Below are 14,935 nucleotides of genomic sequence, written 5' to 3' on the forward strand. Positions count from 1 at the left end.
GTTCCACTTCCTGATAGAGAGAGTGCGCAAATCTGTGATTTCATCAGTTTAGGGAACTTCCAGATAAGGAAATTCCTCTACCAATGCAGGTCAGCATCTGTATTGCAGTTTGTTGTTTTAGAGAATGGTCTAAAATGTTGAGAAGTAAGTAATTTCCCCAGGGTCACAGAGCTAGTGTCAAAAGTGGGATTTGAAGCTTGGTCTTCCTGAATCTGAGTCTGATTATTCTATTCACATTATCCTGCTTCCCATCATTTCTAAAACTCCAGTGGGAAACCGCATTGGTAAGGGAAGATTTTCTGTTTTCTGCTGTGAACACTGTTTTTCTTTAGTTCCTAGTGTTCAAATCACGGATAGAAAACAGGAAAGATTAATAACAAAAATGGAAAAGTTGAGGTGGGGCAGGGCAATGAAAGAAAATACACAGGCAGGGGCTTGGAAGCATAACAGTAGGAATCTGGTCTTAGGGCTTCCACTTATTAGCTGTGAAACTTCAGACATGTTGCTTTAACATCTTTTGGGATCAGTAGCTCATTCTATGAAATGGGAACAATAGTACTTACTTCACGGGGTTGCTGTGAAGCTTAGGTGAGATATTTTATGTAAAAACCAAACTTCATAGGAAGTTATTTATAATTACAAAATGATAACATGTTTGAATGCAAGCTATTATTTAAAAAGAGAGAAAAGATAGTGAAAAAAGGAAAGACAAACTCAGGCTGGGGGAGGAGAGATGTCAAGAAGCTTGAAAGGTAAAGGAAGTGGGCTGAGCCAAACCTTTCAAGCCTCAGGGTGGGAGGTTCCACGCCCGGCATCCTCAGCTTCTTTGCTTACATAGCCCTCGGGGACTCCCTTCCAGGACTTCTTAGAGTAGGGGAGGCCCGAGGGGAAGCCGCAGCTAGTGTAGTGTTCCACGCCCCGACTCTGGGTGGGGGAAGGGCTGGAGAGGCGGGGTCTCCGGAATTAGGCGGGGCTGAGCCCTCTCCCCTAGGGCGGGGCTCCTCGATAGACTACTGAGTCTGGGGGACAAGCTTCCCCCTTCCCCCCACCCCACCCCCCCGGCTCCTCCGGCAGGCCCCTCCTCCTGCCTCGGCTGCCACCGCCAACGCTAAACCGAGCCTCTTGACTGCAGAGGCAGCGGGAGCAGGGAGCTCCCAGTGCAGCCAGCTGAGCCTGCAGCCGGGCCCGGCCTCTTGTAGCTCATTGTCCCAGCACCGAGGACAGCGCTGCTCCTCCTCGGCCCAAAGCTTTATAAACCACGTCGCAACACACGGCCCCCCCTGCCCGCTTAGGGCCCTGGCCCCGCAGCTCCTCGTTCAGCACCGAGGACAGCGCCTCCCACCCCACCCCGCTGCTCCCACCGCCGCCTCCGAGCAGCCCGCCCGCGCTCGGTCTGAACATGGCCACCGAGGTAAGTGAGAAGCGCCCTGCGGGCCCCGCCGCCGCCGGTCTTTGCGGCTAGGAACAGGAAGCCAGCTGCACGCGGGGATCCAGACCCGGCTTGGAGCAGACTTGGTGGGAGGAGGAGAGAGAGAGGGGAGGGCTTGGACTGAAGGGAGGTGGGGGAACAGGAAGGGGTGGGAGTGAGTCGCCCCGCCCTGAGGCTGGAAGCCCCTCACTCCCAGGCTCAGCCTTCCTTCCCAACACCCGTCCCCAAACCCTCAGAAAGCCCTGAAAGCGCGGCTGCCACTTGTTGGCAAAGGGGCAGCTGTTTTTTTTTTTTTTTCTCTGAGCAGCCCTGGCTCAGCTTTCTCTCTTAGCATAGGTACGGGCTCCAAAGTGCCGTTCTAGTGAGGAAGAATCTCTAGAAGAGGAAGGGGAGTGTGTGTGTGTGTGTGTGTGTGTGTGTGTGTGTGTGTGTGTACATAGGGATTCGGGACAAGGGATGGGATGCAAGTGTGCGGGGTGGGAGTGGGGGCACTGGTGTTGCTATGAAGTGCATTCGGCCAGACAGGGCCCCAAGCCTAAACCTGGGAACACTCAACCCAAAGCATTCGACCCCAAGGAATTCCAGTCTCTGCCCCCTGAACTTCTATTTCTTTCTGAGATGGAAGAGTGAAAGGACATGCCCAGGTGGAGAACTAAATTACTTCATTTCTTCCAATCAAGAAAGCTTTTGGTCTCAGACATCCTTCCATAACCTCCCTTCTCACCCCAACCTGATTCTAGTTTCTGGAAACTACTTAGTGAACCTCTTTCTCCCCTTGTTCTCTGTAGGCAGTGTTGTGGTCCTACAGGGAAGACTCTCCAGGTAGAATGGGGTAGGAAAATGTCAGTCAACAAATATTTGAAGCTCGTATCAAACTAGCTTCTCATCGAGGACAGTCTTGGTAGTGCTTAGTTTTCGTGTTTGCAATGAATACTTATGGCTTTATGGGTTTCAGCCAATACCCACTCTATCGTGAGAGAAGGGACGTCTCTGAGTCACTTCCCCTAAGAAAATATCTTGTACAGGTGGTCACCCAGCAGGTCAGTGACATTGCCAAAAGTCACTCTAAAATATCGTTGTGATCTCTCTGAGAGCCAGGACTCCTGGATTTTCTCCCTGGCTCTGTGATAGAGTTCCTGCCTTCTTTGCCTCTTCACTTCAGTTTGTCCTTCCAGAAGGGGGAAGCTTTTGAATTAATCAGTATGAAAAGCTGCTATGCATTTCTGATGACAACACTGAGTATTACTGTTATTATTATTCCACTGTAGTCATCACTGCAGAACAAGGTTCAGGGGTTTAGAAGCTCTGGGCTGCTTGTAAAAGCAAAGGGCTAGCCAAGGCAGAGTTCAGTATGAGACCGAACTACCAGGTGCTTTTTCTAGGGGATCTTTAGCACTAAAGAGTAGTGCTTGAGCAGAGGTCTTGATTTTCTTGTTCCAGTGGCAAACTCTACTAAATGATATGCAATCAAAGAGAAAGAGCACCTTTCTCCCTCCCCTCAAATGACTCAAGGACTAGAGAGCCTTGGCATTTAGTAGGAAGAGGTAACTTCTGATGAGTGAGGAATCAGTGGGGCACTGCCATTGTGGTCTTAACACTAGGCTGACCAAAGATCTACCTGGCTCAAAATGTCTTCCCGGTTTTACCTTGGAGGGTGGAATACTTGCTGAATTTAATGAGTTCCTATTAAGTGGAAAGCATTATGTTGGGAATACAAAGCAAAAAGAACATTTCTTCCCTCCCTTATCTCCTTTATAAGACATGGAAATTAGGGGTTATTTCACTCTTTGTATTTGTTGATTGATTGATTCATCTTCTGAACACCTGGGCTAAAAATCAGTATTATCTGGAGAGACAATGCTTAACTATTGGCACCAGATAAAATTTAATAGCAAGTCCTCACATTTCCATACAGCTTGTGCGACTTTTCAACTTCCTTCTACTTTGATTTCTCCCTATAAAAGATTCACAGACTAAAATCATCCAGTAAGAACTAAGGTCATCTAGTCCTGCTTTGAACTTTCCCCATTTTAGTTTCCTAGAATTGAAGTTCTTGGAGGTTAGAATTATTGGAAGTGAGTCTTGTCTACTTTAAAGAACATTCATGCTCCTTGTTTCCATTCCACATTCTACCCCACATTCCATCCCAGGGAACCCTGGGAATATCTCATCTACTCAATACCTAGAGTACCTTTGTTTATATAAAAAAATTCTATTCTGTTAATCAGTTCTACAATATAGTTGAGGGATCAAACCTGAGTTAATTGTTCTTGTCTTTGGGGCAGTCCAGGTCTTTTGGATATTCAGTGATGTTTTTCCCATCCCCACTCTCTGTGCATCAATCTTCCTTTGCAGGATGTGAGAGTCCTGGGATGTGACCTGCAGCATCCATTCTCAAGGCTGCCTCCCTCCTCCCAGTCACACTGCAGTTCAGAAATTGGTGCCAATAGCTTTTGTCACTGATTTTTCATTTCCTCCTAATAAAATGCCTAATGCCCTTGTCCTAACTCAGCTGCCACCTGGCCCAGGGGAGAGCCCTGGAAGAAAGAAGGGAAATGTTTGTTGGAAGGGCAATAACAGAAGGAGACTATAAAATGAGCCAAATTTCATTCCTTGAATATCCTTGAAGAAACAACTGGAAGACTGGTACCCATATCTCCTTGTTAGCTATTCAATACTCTTTCTACTAAACCATGCTGTTTTTAGAAGTCAGACAAGTCCAGCATTCACTTCTGTGGAAAAGGGTAGTTTAAGGATTGAAGGTCACTGTCTACCATTATCAGGATGATATGTCTATCAAGTGATACCTGGAGAAAGTACTTGTTGTGGGTATGGACCACCCACTTATATGAAAAAAAACCTCACTTTTCTTCTCATACCTACTTGAATTAGTTCAACACTTTAGTTTACACATTATCCACTCTCACAATGAGATCAGCTCTCTTTTGATCTTTCTCTCCTTATGGTACATGCAACGCCTTGTATTCTGCAGGACCCAGCATGCTGTACAGGGCTATCAAATAGATGGCTGGTTGCCAGCCCTCCTAGATTCTTATTCTTAAGACAACAATTTAGTGCCTCAGTCTCTCAAATCTTCAAAATGAAGTTATTAATAACTTTTATATCATAGCACTATTTACTATAAAGTACAATTTAGTATAAAGCAGGTTTTTCCTTCAGTCCATTCAAAGTGGCATAGTTATTGAAGTTCCAAAGGGACCTTGACTAGAAGGTGATTCATAAATCATAGAATGTTAGAGCTAAAAGTGAAGTTAGAGCTTTAAGGAAGAACAGGTTTTGGAAATCAACTAATCCACCTCCTTAATTCTGTTGAGAGGTAATGGGATATGACTGAAGAGCCTTGGACTTGGACCCAGGACACCTGGATTCAAATCCCATTCCTTATACTTTCTAGCTCTGTGACTACTGGCTAGTAAGTCATCTCACCTCTCTGAGCCTCTGCTTACTGCCTCATTTGATGGTGATTGGATAATATACACAAAAAGGTTATATAAATGTAAGTTGAGCCTTAGGATGGTCCTGGGAGAGAGCTTCTTATTTTTTCTTTGAGTTTAACTGGGTGTGAGCTCATGGGAGTAATCAGTCTGCCCATTAGGATGTAAGTCTATATATGAACCCACATGGATAAGTCTTTACAAAAGGGAGCACAGAGCCTGTGCAGAGTATCTCCATATATTCTGACTTGTTCATTGGACAATGTGTCATTTGCCAGGTGAATCAATCCCAATTCACCTCTGATTGCTTTGAGTTTGAGTTTGGGGTGGAGTAGTTTAACATTGGGCATATTCTTCCTCAAGAAATTTCCAAATACACCCCCTCCCATCACAATTTGTGAAGCAGACAAATTTAGAGGTGATTATTTATACCACATAATTTTTTTTTTTATCAAGCTGCCATGACTCCTTAAATAGAAAGTTCTCCTAATGAATTTAAAATACAATTTATTTTGCAACAGCACCAGAAAAATTTGCCACTTTTTTTGGGAAAATATTTCACAGAAAGCAAGATACACTTGCACTTAGGAAAGGCTTACATCAGCAACTCATTTGCCAATGAGTCCCCCTGAATCAGGAGTTCTTAAGTTTATAGTGTGGTCTTTTTATTCAGCCTCTGGTACAAAGCCCATAATGGTGGATCATACTTTTATTTGGATTTCACTCAATGCATATGCCTGTTTTCTTTAGTTTTTACAATGCTGTAAAGAATTTTTAGAACTACAAGTGCTGGGTTCTAATTCTACCTCTGCTACTTACTGGCTTTGTGTCCATAGCAAGTCACTTATTATCTCTGAATTTTACTTTCCCCATTTTAAAAATGAACACATTGAATACAATTATTTCTTTTTTTATTCTTACTACTCAACTCAATTTCTTTGTTTTAAAATTTTATTATTTATTGATTTTAAACATTCTTTTCTTTTTAAATTTTGAGTCTTGAATCGTTTTTCATCCCTCCCGCCACTTCCCCCACTCATTGTGAAAGTAAGCAAAATGATATCCATTATTCATGTGAAAGCACATAAAACATAATTCCATATTAGCCATATAAAAAAGCAAAAAAAAAATTATACTTCAATTTGCACTCAGCTCATCAGTTCTCTCTGGAGATAGACAGCATTTTTTTCAGCTTGGAATTATCTTGGATCTTTGTATTAATTGGAGTGGAGAAGTCTTTCACAGTTGATCATTGAAACATTGCTATTACTGTGTACAGTGATCTGGTTTTTCTTACTTCACTTTGCATCAATTCATATAGATGTTGGTATTTTTTTCTTCTGAAACTATTCCATCATCATTGCTATAACACAACAGTACCCCATCACAATCATATGTTACAACTTGTTTAGTCAATTGATGAGTATCCCCCAGTGTCTTTGTTAACACAAAAAGAGCTGATAAAAATATTTTCATATATATAGGTCCTTTTTTTTTCTTTTGATCTCTTTAGGGGCTATGGATTTAGTGGTGGTACTTCTGGGTCACAGGATAGGCACAATTTTATAACCATTTGGTTATAATTCCAGATTGTTCTTTTGAATCACTATACTTATTTATAGCTCTGCCAGCAATTTATTACCGTATCTATTTTCCCTCATCCCTTCCAACATTTATCATTTTTGATAGGTGTAAGATAGTACCTCAGAGTTGTTTTAGTTTGCATTTTCTAATCAATAGTTATTTAGAGCATTTTTTCCCTATGTCTATAGCTTCTTCTGAAAACTGCCTGTTCATATCTTTTGACCATTTATCAATGGGGGAATGGTTTTTACTTTTCTCAGTTTCCTAAGTCTTTGAGGAAATATGCCCTTAAATTTAATACTACTTCATTGTCTGTGATATCTTTTAACAAAATGTAATTTCCTTGATGATCTCTTTTAATTAGATCTATTTTTGCTTTTGCTTAGTCTGAGTTCATGATTGCTACCCCCGCTTTTTTTTTTACTTCAGCTGAAGCATAATAGATTGTGCTTCAGACCTTTATTTTATCAATTTTATCTTTAATATGTGTGTGTGTCTTTCAGTTTCAAGAATGTCTCTTGTAAATAACTTGTCATTGGATTCTGGTTTCCAATCCATTCTGCTATCTGCTTGTTTTATAAGGGAGCTCAACCTATTTGTACTCACAGTTATGATGACTAACTATATATTTTCCCTCATCTCATTTTTTTCTGCTTATCTTTTTCTTTCTCTTTTGCATCTTATCACTGTCTCCTTTAATCTACCTTCCTTTTAATTGTGCCCCCTTCCCTAATCTTTCATTCCCTTCCCCTCCTATTTCCCTAATGCATAGATTTCTATACCTATACTTTCTCTTAATAAATTTCAATGTAAAGTTCAAATGTTGCCTACCACCCCCAACTCCCTATTTTTCCTTCCACTATAAAAATTCTTCCTTGCATGCTTCTTTTTTAGAGAAAAATTTCCCTATTCTACCTTTCCCTTCCCCCTCCTCCCCTTGCATTCCTCTTTCTTACCCTTCATTTTGTTGAGATCATCTCAACATAATTGACTGACACCTATGCTCTTTGTCTAGGTAGACTCCTTTTAACTGTCATAATAATGATGAAGTTTTTAGGAGTTGCATGGATTACCTTTCCATGTAGGAATGTAAACAGTTTAATTTTATTGAGTCTCTTATGATTATTCTTTCATGTTTACCTTTTTATGCTTCTCTTAAATCTTGTGTTTAAATATCAAATCTTCTAGTCAGCTCTGGTCTTTTCATCAAAAATGAATTAAAGTCCTTTATATCATTAACTATCCATTTTCCTCCTGAAGGAGTAAACTCAGTTTTGCTGAATAGGTTATTCTTGATTGTAATCCTAGTTCCTTTGCCTTCTAGAATATTATATTCCAAGCCATCCAATCCTTTAATGTGGAAATTGCTAAATCTTGTGTGATCCTGACTGCAGCTCAATAATGTTTAAATTGATTTTTTCCCTGTTTGCTTGAAGTATTTTCTCCTTGACTTGGAAGCTCTAAAATTTGATTTTAATATTCTTGGGGATTTGGAGATCCCTATCAGGAGGTGATCAGTGGATTCTTTCAATATCCATTTATTCTTTGTTTCTAATATGTTAAGGGAATTTTTTTGATAATTAAAAAAAAATAGAATGTCCATGCTTTATTGGCTTCCAGGTCATGACTTTCAGGTAGTCCAATAATTCTCAAACTATCTCTCCTCAATCCTCAATCTGATTTTTTTCAGAGCAATTTTTTTCCAATGAGACATTTCACATTTTCTTCTATATTTTCATTCTTTTGACTTTGATTATTTCTTGAGATCTCATAGCTTTCTTCAGTGAGCTTTTCAACCTCTTTTTCTTGAGTAATTCTGCTTTTTAAGGAGTTCTTTGGTAAATTTTTGTTCTTTTAATATTTGACCAATTCTGTTTTAAGGTGTTATTTTCTTCAATTTTTGTGCCTCTTTTAACAAGCTGCTAATTTCTTGTATCACTCTCATTTCTTTTCTCAATTTTCCTTTATCATTCATCTTTTTCTTTAAATCTTCCAAAAATTCTTGTTGGGCTCAAGTCCAATTAGCATTTTTGAGGCTTTATTTTTTTTGGGGTAGCTGTTTTTACAGTATTGTCTTCTGAGATTATGTCTTAGTCTTCTCTGCCATTGTAGTAGTTTTTATGGTTAAGTTTTTTTGGGGAGTTGTTTGCTTATTCTTCTAATCTATTTCTTGACTTTGAATTTTGTTAAAGTTGAGCTCTGCTCACCTTGGGGTGGAGGCACTGTTCCAAATTTCAAAGATTTTTTTTGTGCTATTATTTTTAGAACTAATTCTCGGAGCCTGCACGTTTTTGGTTCTTCCAAGGTGGTGTGATCTGGGAAGATATATGGTCACTGCTCTCCTGGTCTTTGGTCTGGTCTTTACCCAGCAGGGGCCCCTACTCCCCTGTAGCTGCAAATGCTAGTACTCTTTACCTTGAAACTATGACCAGGTCCCTTGTTACTCTACAGCCACAAGTGCTAGTGCTTCTATTCCACTCTGGAACTGCAACCTATAACTATGTATGGAAAATAGTTTCCAAGTAGCACCTCCTTCCTTCCTTCCTTCCTTCCTTCTTTCCTTCCTTCTTTCCTTCCTTCTTTCCTTCCTTCCTTCCTTCTTTCCTTCCTTCCTTCCTTCTTTCCTTCCTTCCTTCCTTCCTTTTTTTTTTTTTTTTTTTTTTTGCTCTTCTGCTCCAAAATTTGATTTGAAGAGTTAAGATAAAATTGTTCAGAGGGGAATATAGGGAGAATTCAGCTGGGTTGCTACATGTACTCCACTCTCAAATTCAATTATTTTTCAGGGCTTTTCAAATGCAAAGTCTATATATTATCAAATGGGCAGTCAGAAGTGAAAGAAGTGATTGGGGACTCTCTTCCTTTATAGAATTAAAGTTCTGAGAATGCTAGCATCCATATACTTAAAATCTTATGCCAGAGACAAACTGCAAATCACCTCTGCACCTTTCCCACCTCACTACAGTCTTCTTCAATACTGATGGATCTACTCCCTCCCACGTAGCTTGTAGGTATTAGAACAAGAAGGGATCTTAGAGACCACTTAATTCTCTTTTTAGAAATAGTACTTGGCTAAGGTTATGTAAAATAGTGGAGGATCTGAATTTTGAGCCTGGAGCCTGAAAGAAATCCTATGTGGTCCCAGCTTAAATGATACAATCATAGTAACAGATCTGGAAAAAAATCTAGATCAACTCTTTGATTTTATAGGTGAGGGAATGAGAGCTAAAGAAATGATATAGCTTTCCTAAGAACAGAGAGTGGCAGAATGAATATTAAGTCCCAGATCTCTTCACACCCAGTCAAATGTTCTTTTATTTCTATTGCACTAAGAATTGGTGGGAACATGTCACTTGTTTGCCCTGACAATAGCAGACCTTTACTGGCTTTGCTGCCTGTTTCTGTCCAGAGCTGGCAGTGGGCAGGTTCAGTCACCATTATCAGTGGCACCTTTCTCTCAGCTCAGAGTTTCTGGGAAAGGCTGAGGGCTATCATCCTCTGGACTATGAAAGCAAGTGCCAGGTCCTTAGTTTCTAAGGCCACACAAGGCAGGCAATCAACCTAAGAAAAATAAGGAATGGGTGCTGACCATCTTGATGATTCATCCCTGTCCAGGTCTGCAGCTGGTTCTAAGACTTTTCTGTTTTCACTCTGATTTACTTTTGGTTCTACTTTAGTATGTGTTTTTCATTCTCTAAAGAAATTGCTTCCTCTTTTTCTACTGATTGTTAAAATTCTTCTAATCTTTTGATATCGCCTCTTCTGCTGTAAAACTTTCCATGATTTGCTACCTCACCAAGCTATAATATATATGTATGTGTGTGTATGTATGTCTCTCTATGTATACATATATGTATATATGTATCATTTTGGAACTTTTTATAGGCTTAGTGTAAGGATATTTAGACACTAAAATCCTGCTTAGATGCCTCATTGGGACGTGGGACTCATCTCAGGCTTTGAATGCTTTTGCAATGACCACAGTCATGGATCCAGCCATGTAGCATCTGATAACTGATGATTAGTTTAGGTAAATTCAAAGAGGTTTCATGTCAGAAGTTTGGTCAATACTTGAAGAATTTTTTAGGTCATAATAACTTACAAAGTCCATTTATTAGGGGGTGGTCAATCGATTAACCAATAAACATTTAATAAGTACTTACCATATGCCAGGCAATGTTATACAGTGATATACACAGGCCAAAGTAAAAACAGTCCCTTCCCTCAAGAAATTTACATTCTAATGGGGGAGATAGCATGTACAGAGGAAATAAGTATATACAAGATACACAGAGGGGAAGACAGCTGTAGGCTCTAGTATCGATTAACATCCGTTTTGCTCTTGAAGTAAAGCATTTTGTGTCATCGATACTTGTGTACATGTCTCGTCCCCTCCATTAGATTGTAAGCTCCTTGTGGGTAGGGATTGTGTCTTATTCCTGTTTTTCTCCACACTCCTGCCCCGCTTGCACATAGCAGAAACCATGTTTGCTGATTGAATTCGTTGTGTCTCTGGAGGGTCACAATCTGCAGGAGCTCCGGCGCAGTGCCTCATTGGCCACCAAAGTCTTTGTCCAGCGAGATTACAGCGATGGGACCATTTGCCAGTTCCAGACCAAATTCCCCCCTGAACTGGACAGCCGGGTAAGAAATTCTTGTCTCCAGTCTTGGTGTTTGGTCCAAGTCACGGACAAATCATTTATGGGAAAGTGAATTAATGCGGAGCCCAAATATCCTCTTGCCCACACATTATGGAAACCAGGTCTGTATTAGTCAGCGGTCAGTCAACAAGCACTTATTAATATGCTGGGCATTGTACTAAATGTTGAAGTTACCCAAAAGACAAAAGACAGTACCTGAACTGTCTCATATTCTAATGAGACAATAAACTATGTACAGTGAAGTCTTAATTAGGACAAATGATGAATCTTGCAAAGTGGTTGAATTATTCAAATGGTATTATCTGAAGTGATATGTAACATGTAATAGATTTCAGTCCACTTTTAGAATTATGAAATGAAAATTTCACTGTACCCGGATTAATTGTTCACACTAACTGAGACCTAGTTTTATATGCAAGAAATGGATAGTAGAAAAGAGTAACTTCAACGAGGAAGCTTAGTTAGGGGCCCTTGAGCACATCCATGACTCATATAGATTGATTATTGGACTCCAATTTCAGGGAGCTGGGCCAGGGCCTGCAAGGAAGCTTGGGGATGGCCCAGCTGGGTTTGACTCTGGGTTCTGGATCACTCAGTTCCCATCACCTTAGCTCTAGCCTATGGAATTAAGAGAGAACATCACACTAGTTCTATTTATCAGGTCAGACAAATTCGGATGCATATACCAGTTCGCTCCAAGTTGCCTCCATTGCTTTCTGTCCTTGACCAACCCTTCTAGAAAAATGCCAGCCATTCCTTGCCCCGGGGCCAGCCAGCAGGCAAATGCATACCTTTGGGAGCCATTTAACCCTGGAGGACAGCAGTAATAAGGGCAGAGATGACTCTGTAGAAAGGATGGCACTTTTTCTACTTGTTTCCATCAGTTTGTGTCTTGGGCAGAAACTGGGAGTCTCGCAGCTCCTTATCTACCCCCTGGAGAGCTTTGGCTTCAGGCAGACAGACATCTGTGGCTGCTGAGCTTAGTGATCAGGGAAGCCCTGGCAGCTTGTGGGGGTGGCTTAGAGGGAGCCCTGGGGAAAGGTAGGTGGGGCCAGTGGAAATTCTGTAGCCTAATGATTTGTGAAAACTACCTGCAAGGCAGGTCTCGTTCTGTCCCCTTGCATCTGGTCGGACGTCATCCCAACCATTCAAAGCTCGGGTTTTTCTTACTTAGCTACCTCTAGGGAAAGCCATTCCAGTCCTCCCTTGACAGCCAAAGATGGTGTCTCATCCCATTTGCTTGAAGCAATTCCATGTCTAAGGCCCCCTCATGGGTCTAACTGCAGAGTTTCTTGTTTGCAAGCTTCCTTCCCTACATGGGGCCCCACACACATTCATACACTGAGTCCGGATGTACCTCTCTCCTCCTAGCCAACCTAACCTTGTAGTCTGTAATCTCTGGAACCTGAAACTAGGCCTTCAATCTTGTTCTTCCTCCAGATTGAGCGGCAGCTGTTCGAGGAAACTGTGAAGACGCTCAACAACTTTTATGCTGAGGCTGAGAAGATTGGGGGGAGCTCCTATTTAGAGGGTTGTCTGGCCTGTGCTACGGCGTACTTTATCTTCCTCTGCATGGAGACTCATTATGAGAAGGTGGCTCCCGACCCAAACCCGACCTTACCAGCAGACACAGTACCTCCTCTCCTTTTCCATCCTGTGCTTCCTTCCCTGTCCCCCTCACTCTCCCTCTTCCTGTTCCCCCTTCCTTCTGCACCCTTGACCACCCCAATCGCCAACTCACACTCTTTCTGCAGGTCCTTAAGAAGATTTCCCGATACATCCAAGAACAGAATGAGAAGATATTTGCTCCTCGAGGCCTCCTTCTCACTGATCCTGTAGAACGGGGAATGAGGGTTGTATCCTTTCTGATTTTAACCACCTGGCTCTGAGATGAGTGGATTGGACAGCAAGCAGGTATCCATGTCTTTAAGTCGTGGATGGAGAACAGAGAGTTTGGAAACAGTCCTGGATTGGTAGCTGGAGAAAGGAGGTTTGGTCTTGGGTGATGAATGGATCCATAGGGGACAGGGAATAGAAAACTTCCTTTTCCATTTAAATTCGGCATTTTCTTAGCAGCTTGCATCTTAGAGAATTGCCAAAAGCACTAAGATGTTACCAGTATATATTATTCTTTTGAGGCAATGGGGGTAAGTGACTCGTTCGGGGTCACCCAGACAGTAAGTGTCCAAGGTCCTCCTGACTCCAAGGCTGGTGTCCTATGCACTGTGCCACCTAACTGTTCCTACCAGAATGTGTTAGAGGCAAAACTAGAACTCAGGTCTCAGGCTTCAAGACTGGATCTCTATCTGCTATATCAATTTGCTTCTCAAGTTGATACCTATGGAAATTTTTTGGACATACCTTGCAGAAGTAATTGTATTGATTTACACTTAAAGCAAGAGGTGAAAGTCAGCTGAAATACATGAGGTAGCAGATCAGATCTGGCCTGGGCTAGGTAGAGTGCACCTGTCAGGACAGCTCAATTCCCGGAAGGGAAAGCCGAAGCTCAGTGGTTATTTTACCCTACTGCAGGCTTTGGAAAGTTCAGTCCCTAGAGGGCTGTTCCACATGGTGAGATGGACTGGCTGGTGGATGGTTAGTGAAAGTCATTTAATTCTCTAGGATCAGTTTCCTCATTTGTAAAAAGAAGGAGTTGATGTCCTTCAAGGTTCCTTTTGGGTTTTTGATCTCGTGAAGTCAGAACAGACATTGGGTGTAAGTAAGAGTCAAGTAGGACTGTTGACCACTGAATAATGTTATCTCTTGCATGAAGGGAGAGTATGAGGAGCTTCCTCAGGGATTCTGCACCGGATGATGGCCTTAGGACTGGTCCCTTCCATCTGCCCCCTCCCATACTCCTACTGTTAGCCACGGAGGATGGCCAGCGTGGGGAGACAGACGACCTTGTGGGAAGGGAGACGGCCACCTTGGGGAGATGGCCACGGGGTGGATGTGGGCTCCGCCTTGCTGAGCGCCGGCTCCCAGAAAGCCGCTTGCCCCGGGCTCCTCCCTTTCCTTGACCGCCTCCGCCCCAGATCGAGATCTCCATCTACGAGGACCGCTGCAGCAGCGGCAGCGCCAGCAGCGGGAGCTCCAGCAGCAGCGGCAGCAGCAGCGGAGGGGGCGGGGGGGCCGGGGGCCGGTGACTGGCCGAGAGTCCCTGCAGGGAGCTGTACTGCCGGGACGAGGGCCTCTCCGATCTGCGCAGGCTGCGCTACCAGAGCACTCGCTTCTGAGGCGCCCTCTCGACCTGCCGCTCCGTTGGGGGTGGGGCGGGGAGGGAGGGAGGTGCCCGGGCCCGGGACCAGATCCAACTGTGGGCAGCTGACCTCCAGGGACTCCTGATAGGCGGGGGACTACTCCTTACTGCTCAGGAGACCCCCCCCCCAGAAGGAGCTGTCCGCTTCCCGACACCCCCTTCCTCCGCCTGAAGCCTCTCCTTTCCCCCGGGGGCCACTCCCACCAGGGAGAAGTCGCAGTTCAGGGGTACAGTAAGGGGGGGCGCTTTTCTTGGAGCGTCTCTCCTGTTGAGCTTCTACTTCCCTTCCAGCAGCTGCTCTCTTAGAGACTGGATCTTCCAGGCCCGAGCTGAGCAGAGTCTAGAATTCCTGGCCCATCCCTTCCCTTGCATGATTCCTTAGCTTAGGGGATCCAAACCGCTGGATCTCTGCCCCAAAGTCCAATCGCTTTCCCTGCCAAACGCAATGGGCTGGCTACGCAAATACCTATGTTCTCTTGCTTGCCTGCCTACCTCTAGTGTCTTCTCTACAATGTCTCTCCTCCCTTGCTTTCTAGTGCTATCCTGACAT

At 43.0% G+C, this 14,935-nt stretch overlaps 1 protein-coding gene across 2 annotated transcripts; it reads left to right on the forward strand.

Moving 5' to 3' along the window:
• Window positions 1-601: 601 nt before the first annotated feature.
• GOLGA7B (golgin A7 family member B) lies at window positions 602-14,358 on the forward strand. Of its 2 annotated transcripts, none has more exons than XM_051981827.1 (5): window positions 602-1,411; window positions 10,945-11,109; window positions 12,567-12,719; window positions 12,881-12,982; window positions 14,162-14,358. In XM_051981827.1, exons 1-5 carry the CDS (start codon window positions 1,400-1,402, stop codon window positions 14,270-14,272), a joined length of 543 nt encoding a protein of 180 aa, XP_051837787.1. In that variant the 5' UTR covers window positions 602-1,399; the 3' UTR covers window positions 14,273-14,358. The 2 variants fall into 2 exon arrangements, with proteins under 2 accessions (XP_051837787.1, XP_051837788.1); XM_051981828.1 differs by having other exon boundaries at window positions 786-1,411; window positions 10,984-11,109; window positions 14,162-14,352.
• Window positions 14,359-14,935: the final 577 nt, after the last annotated feature.

This window comes from Antechinus flavipes, chromosome 2 (genome assembly GCF_016432865.1).
Source record: "Antechinus flavipes isolate AdamAnt ecotype Samford, QLD, Australia chromosome 2, AdamAnt_v2, whole genome shotgun sequence".
Classification (NCBI taxonomy): Eukaryota; Metazoa; Chordata; class Mammalia; order Dasyuromorphia; family Dasyuridae; genus Antechinus; species Antechinus flavipes.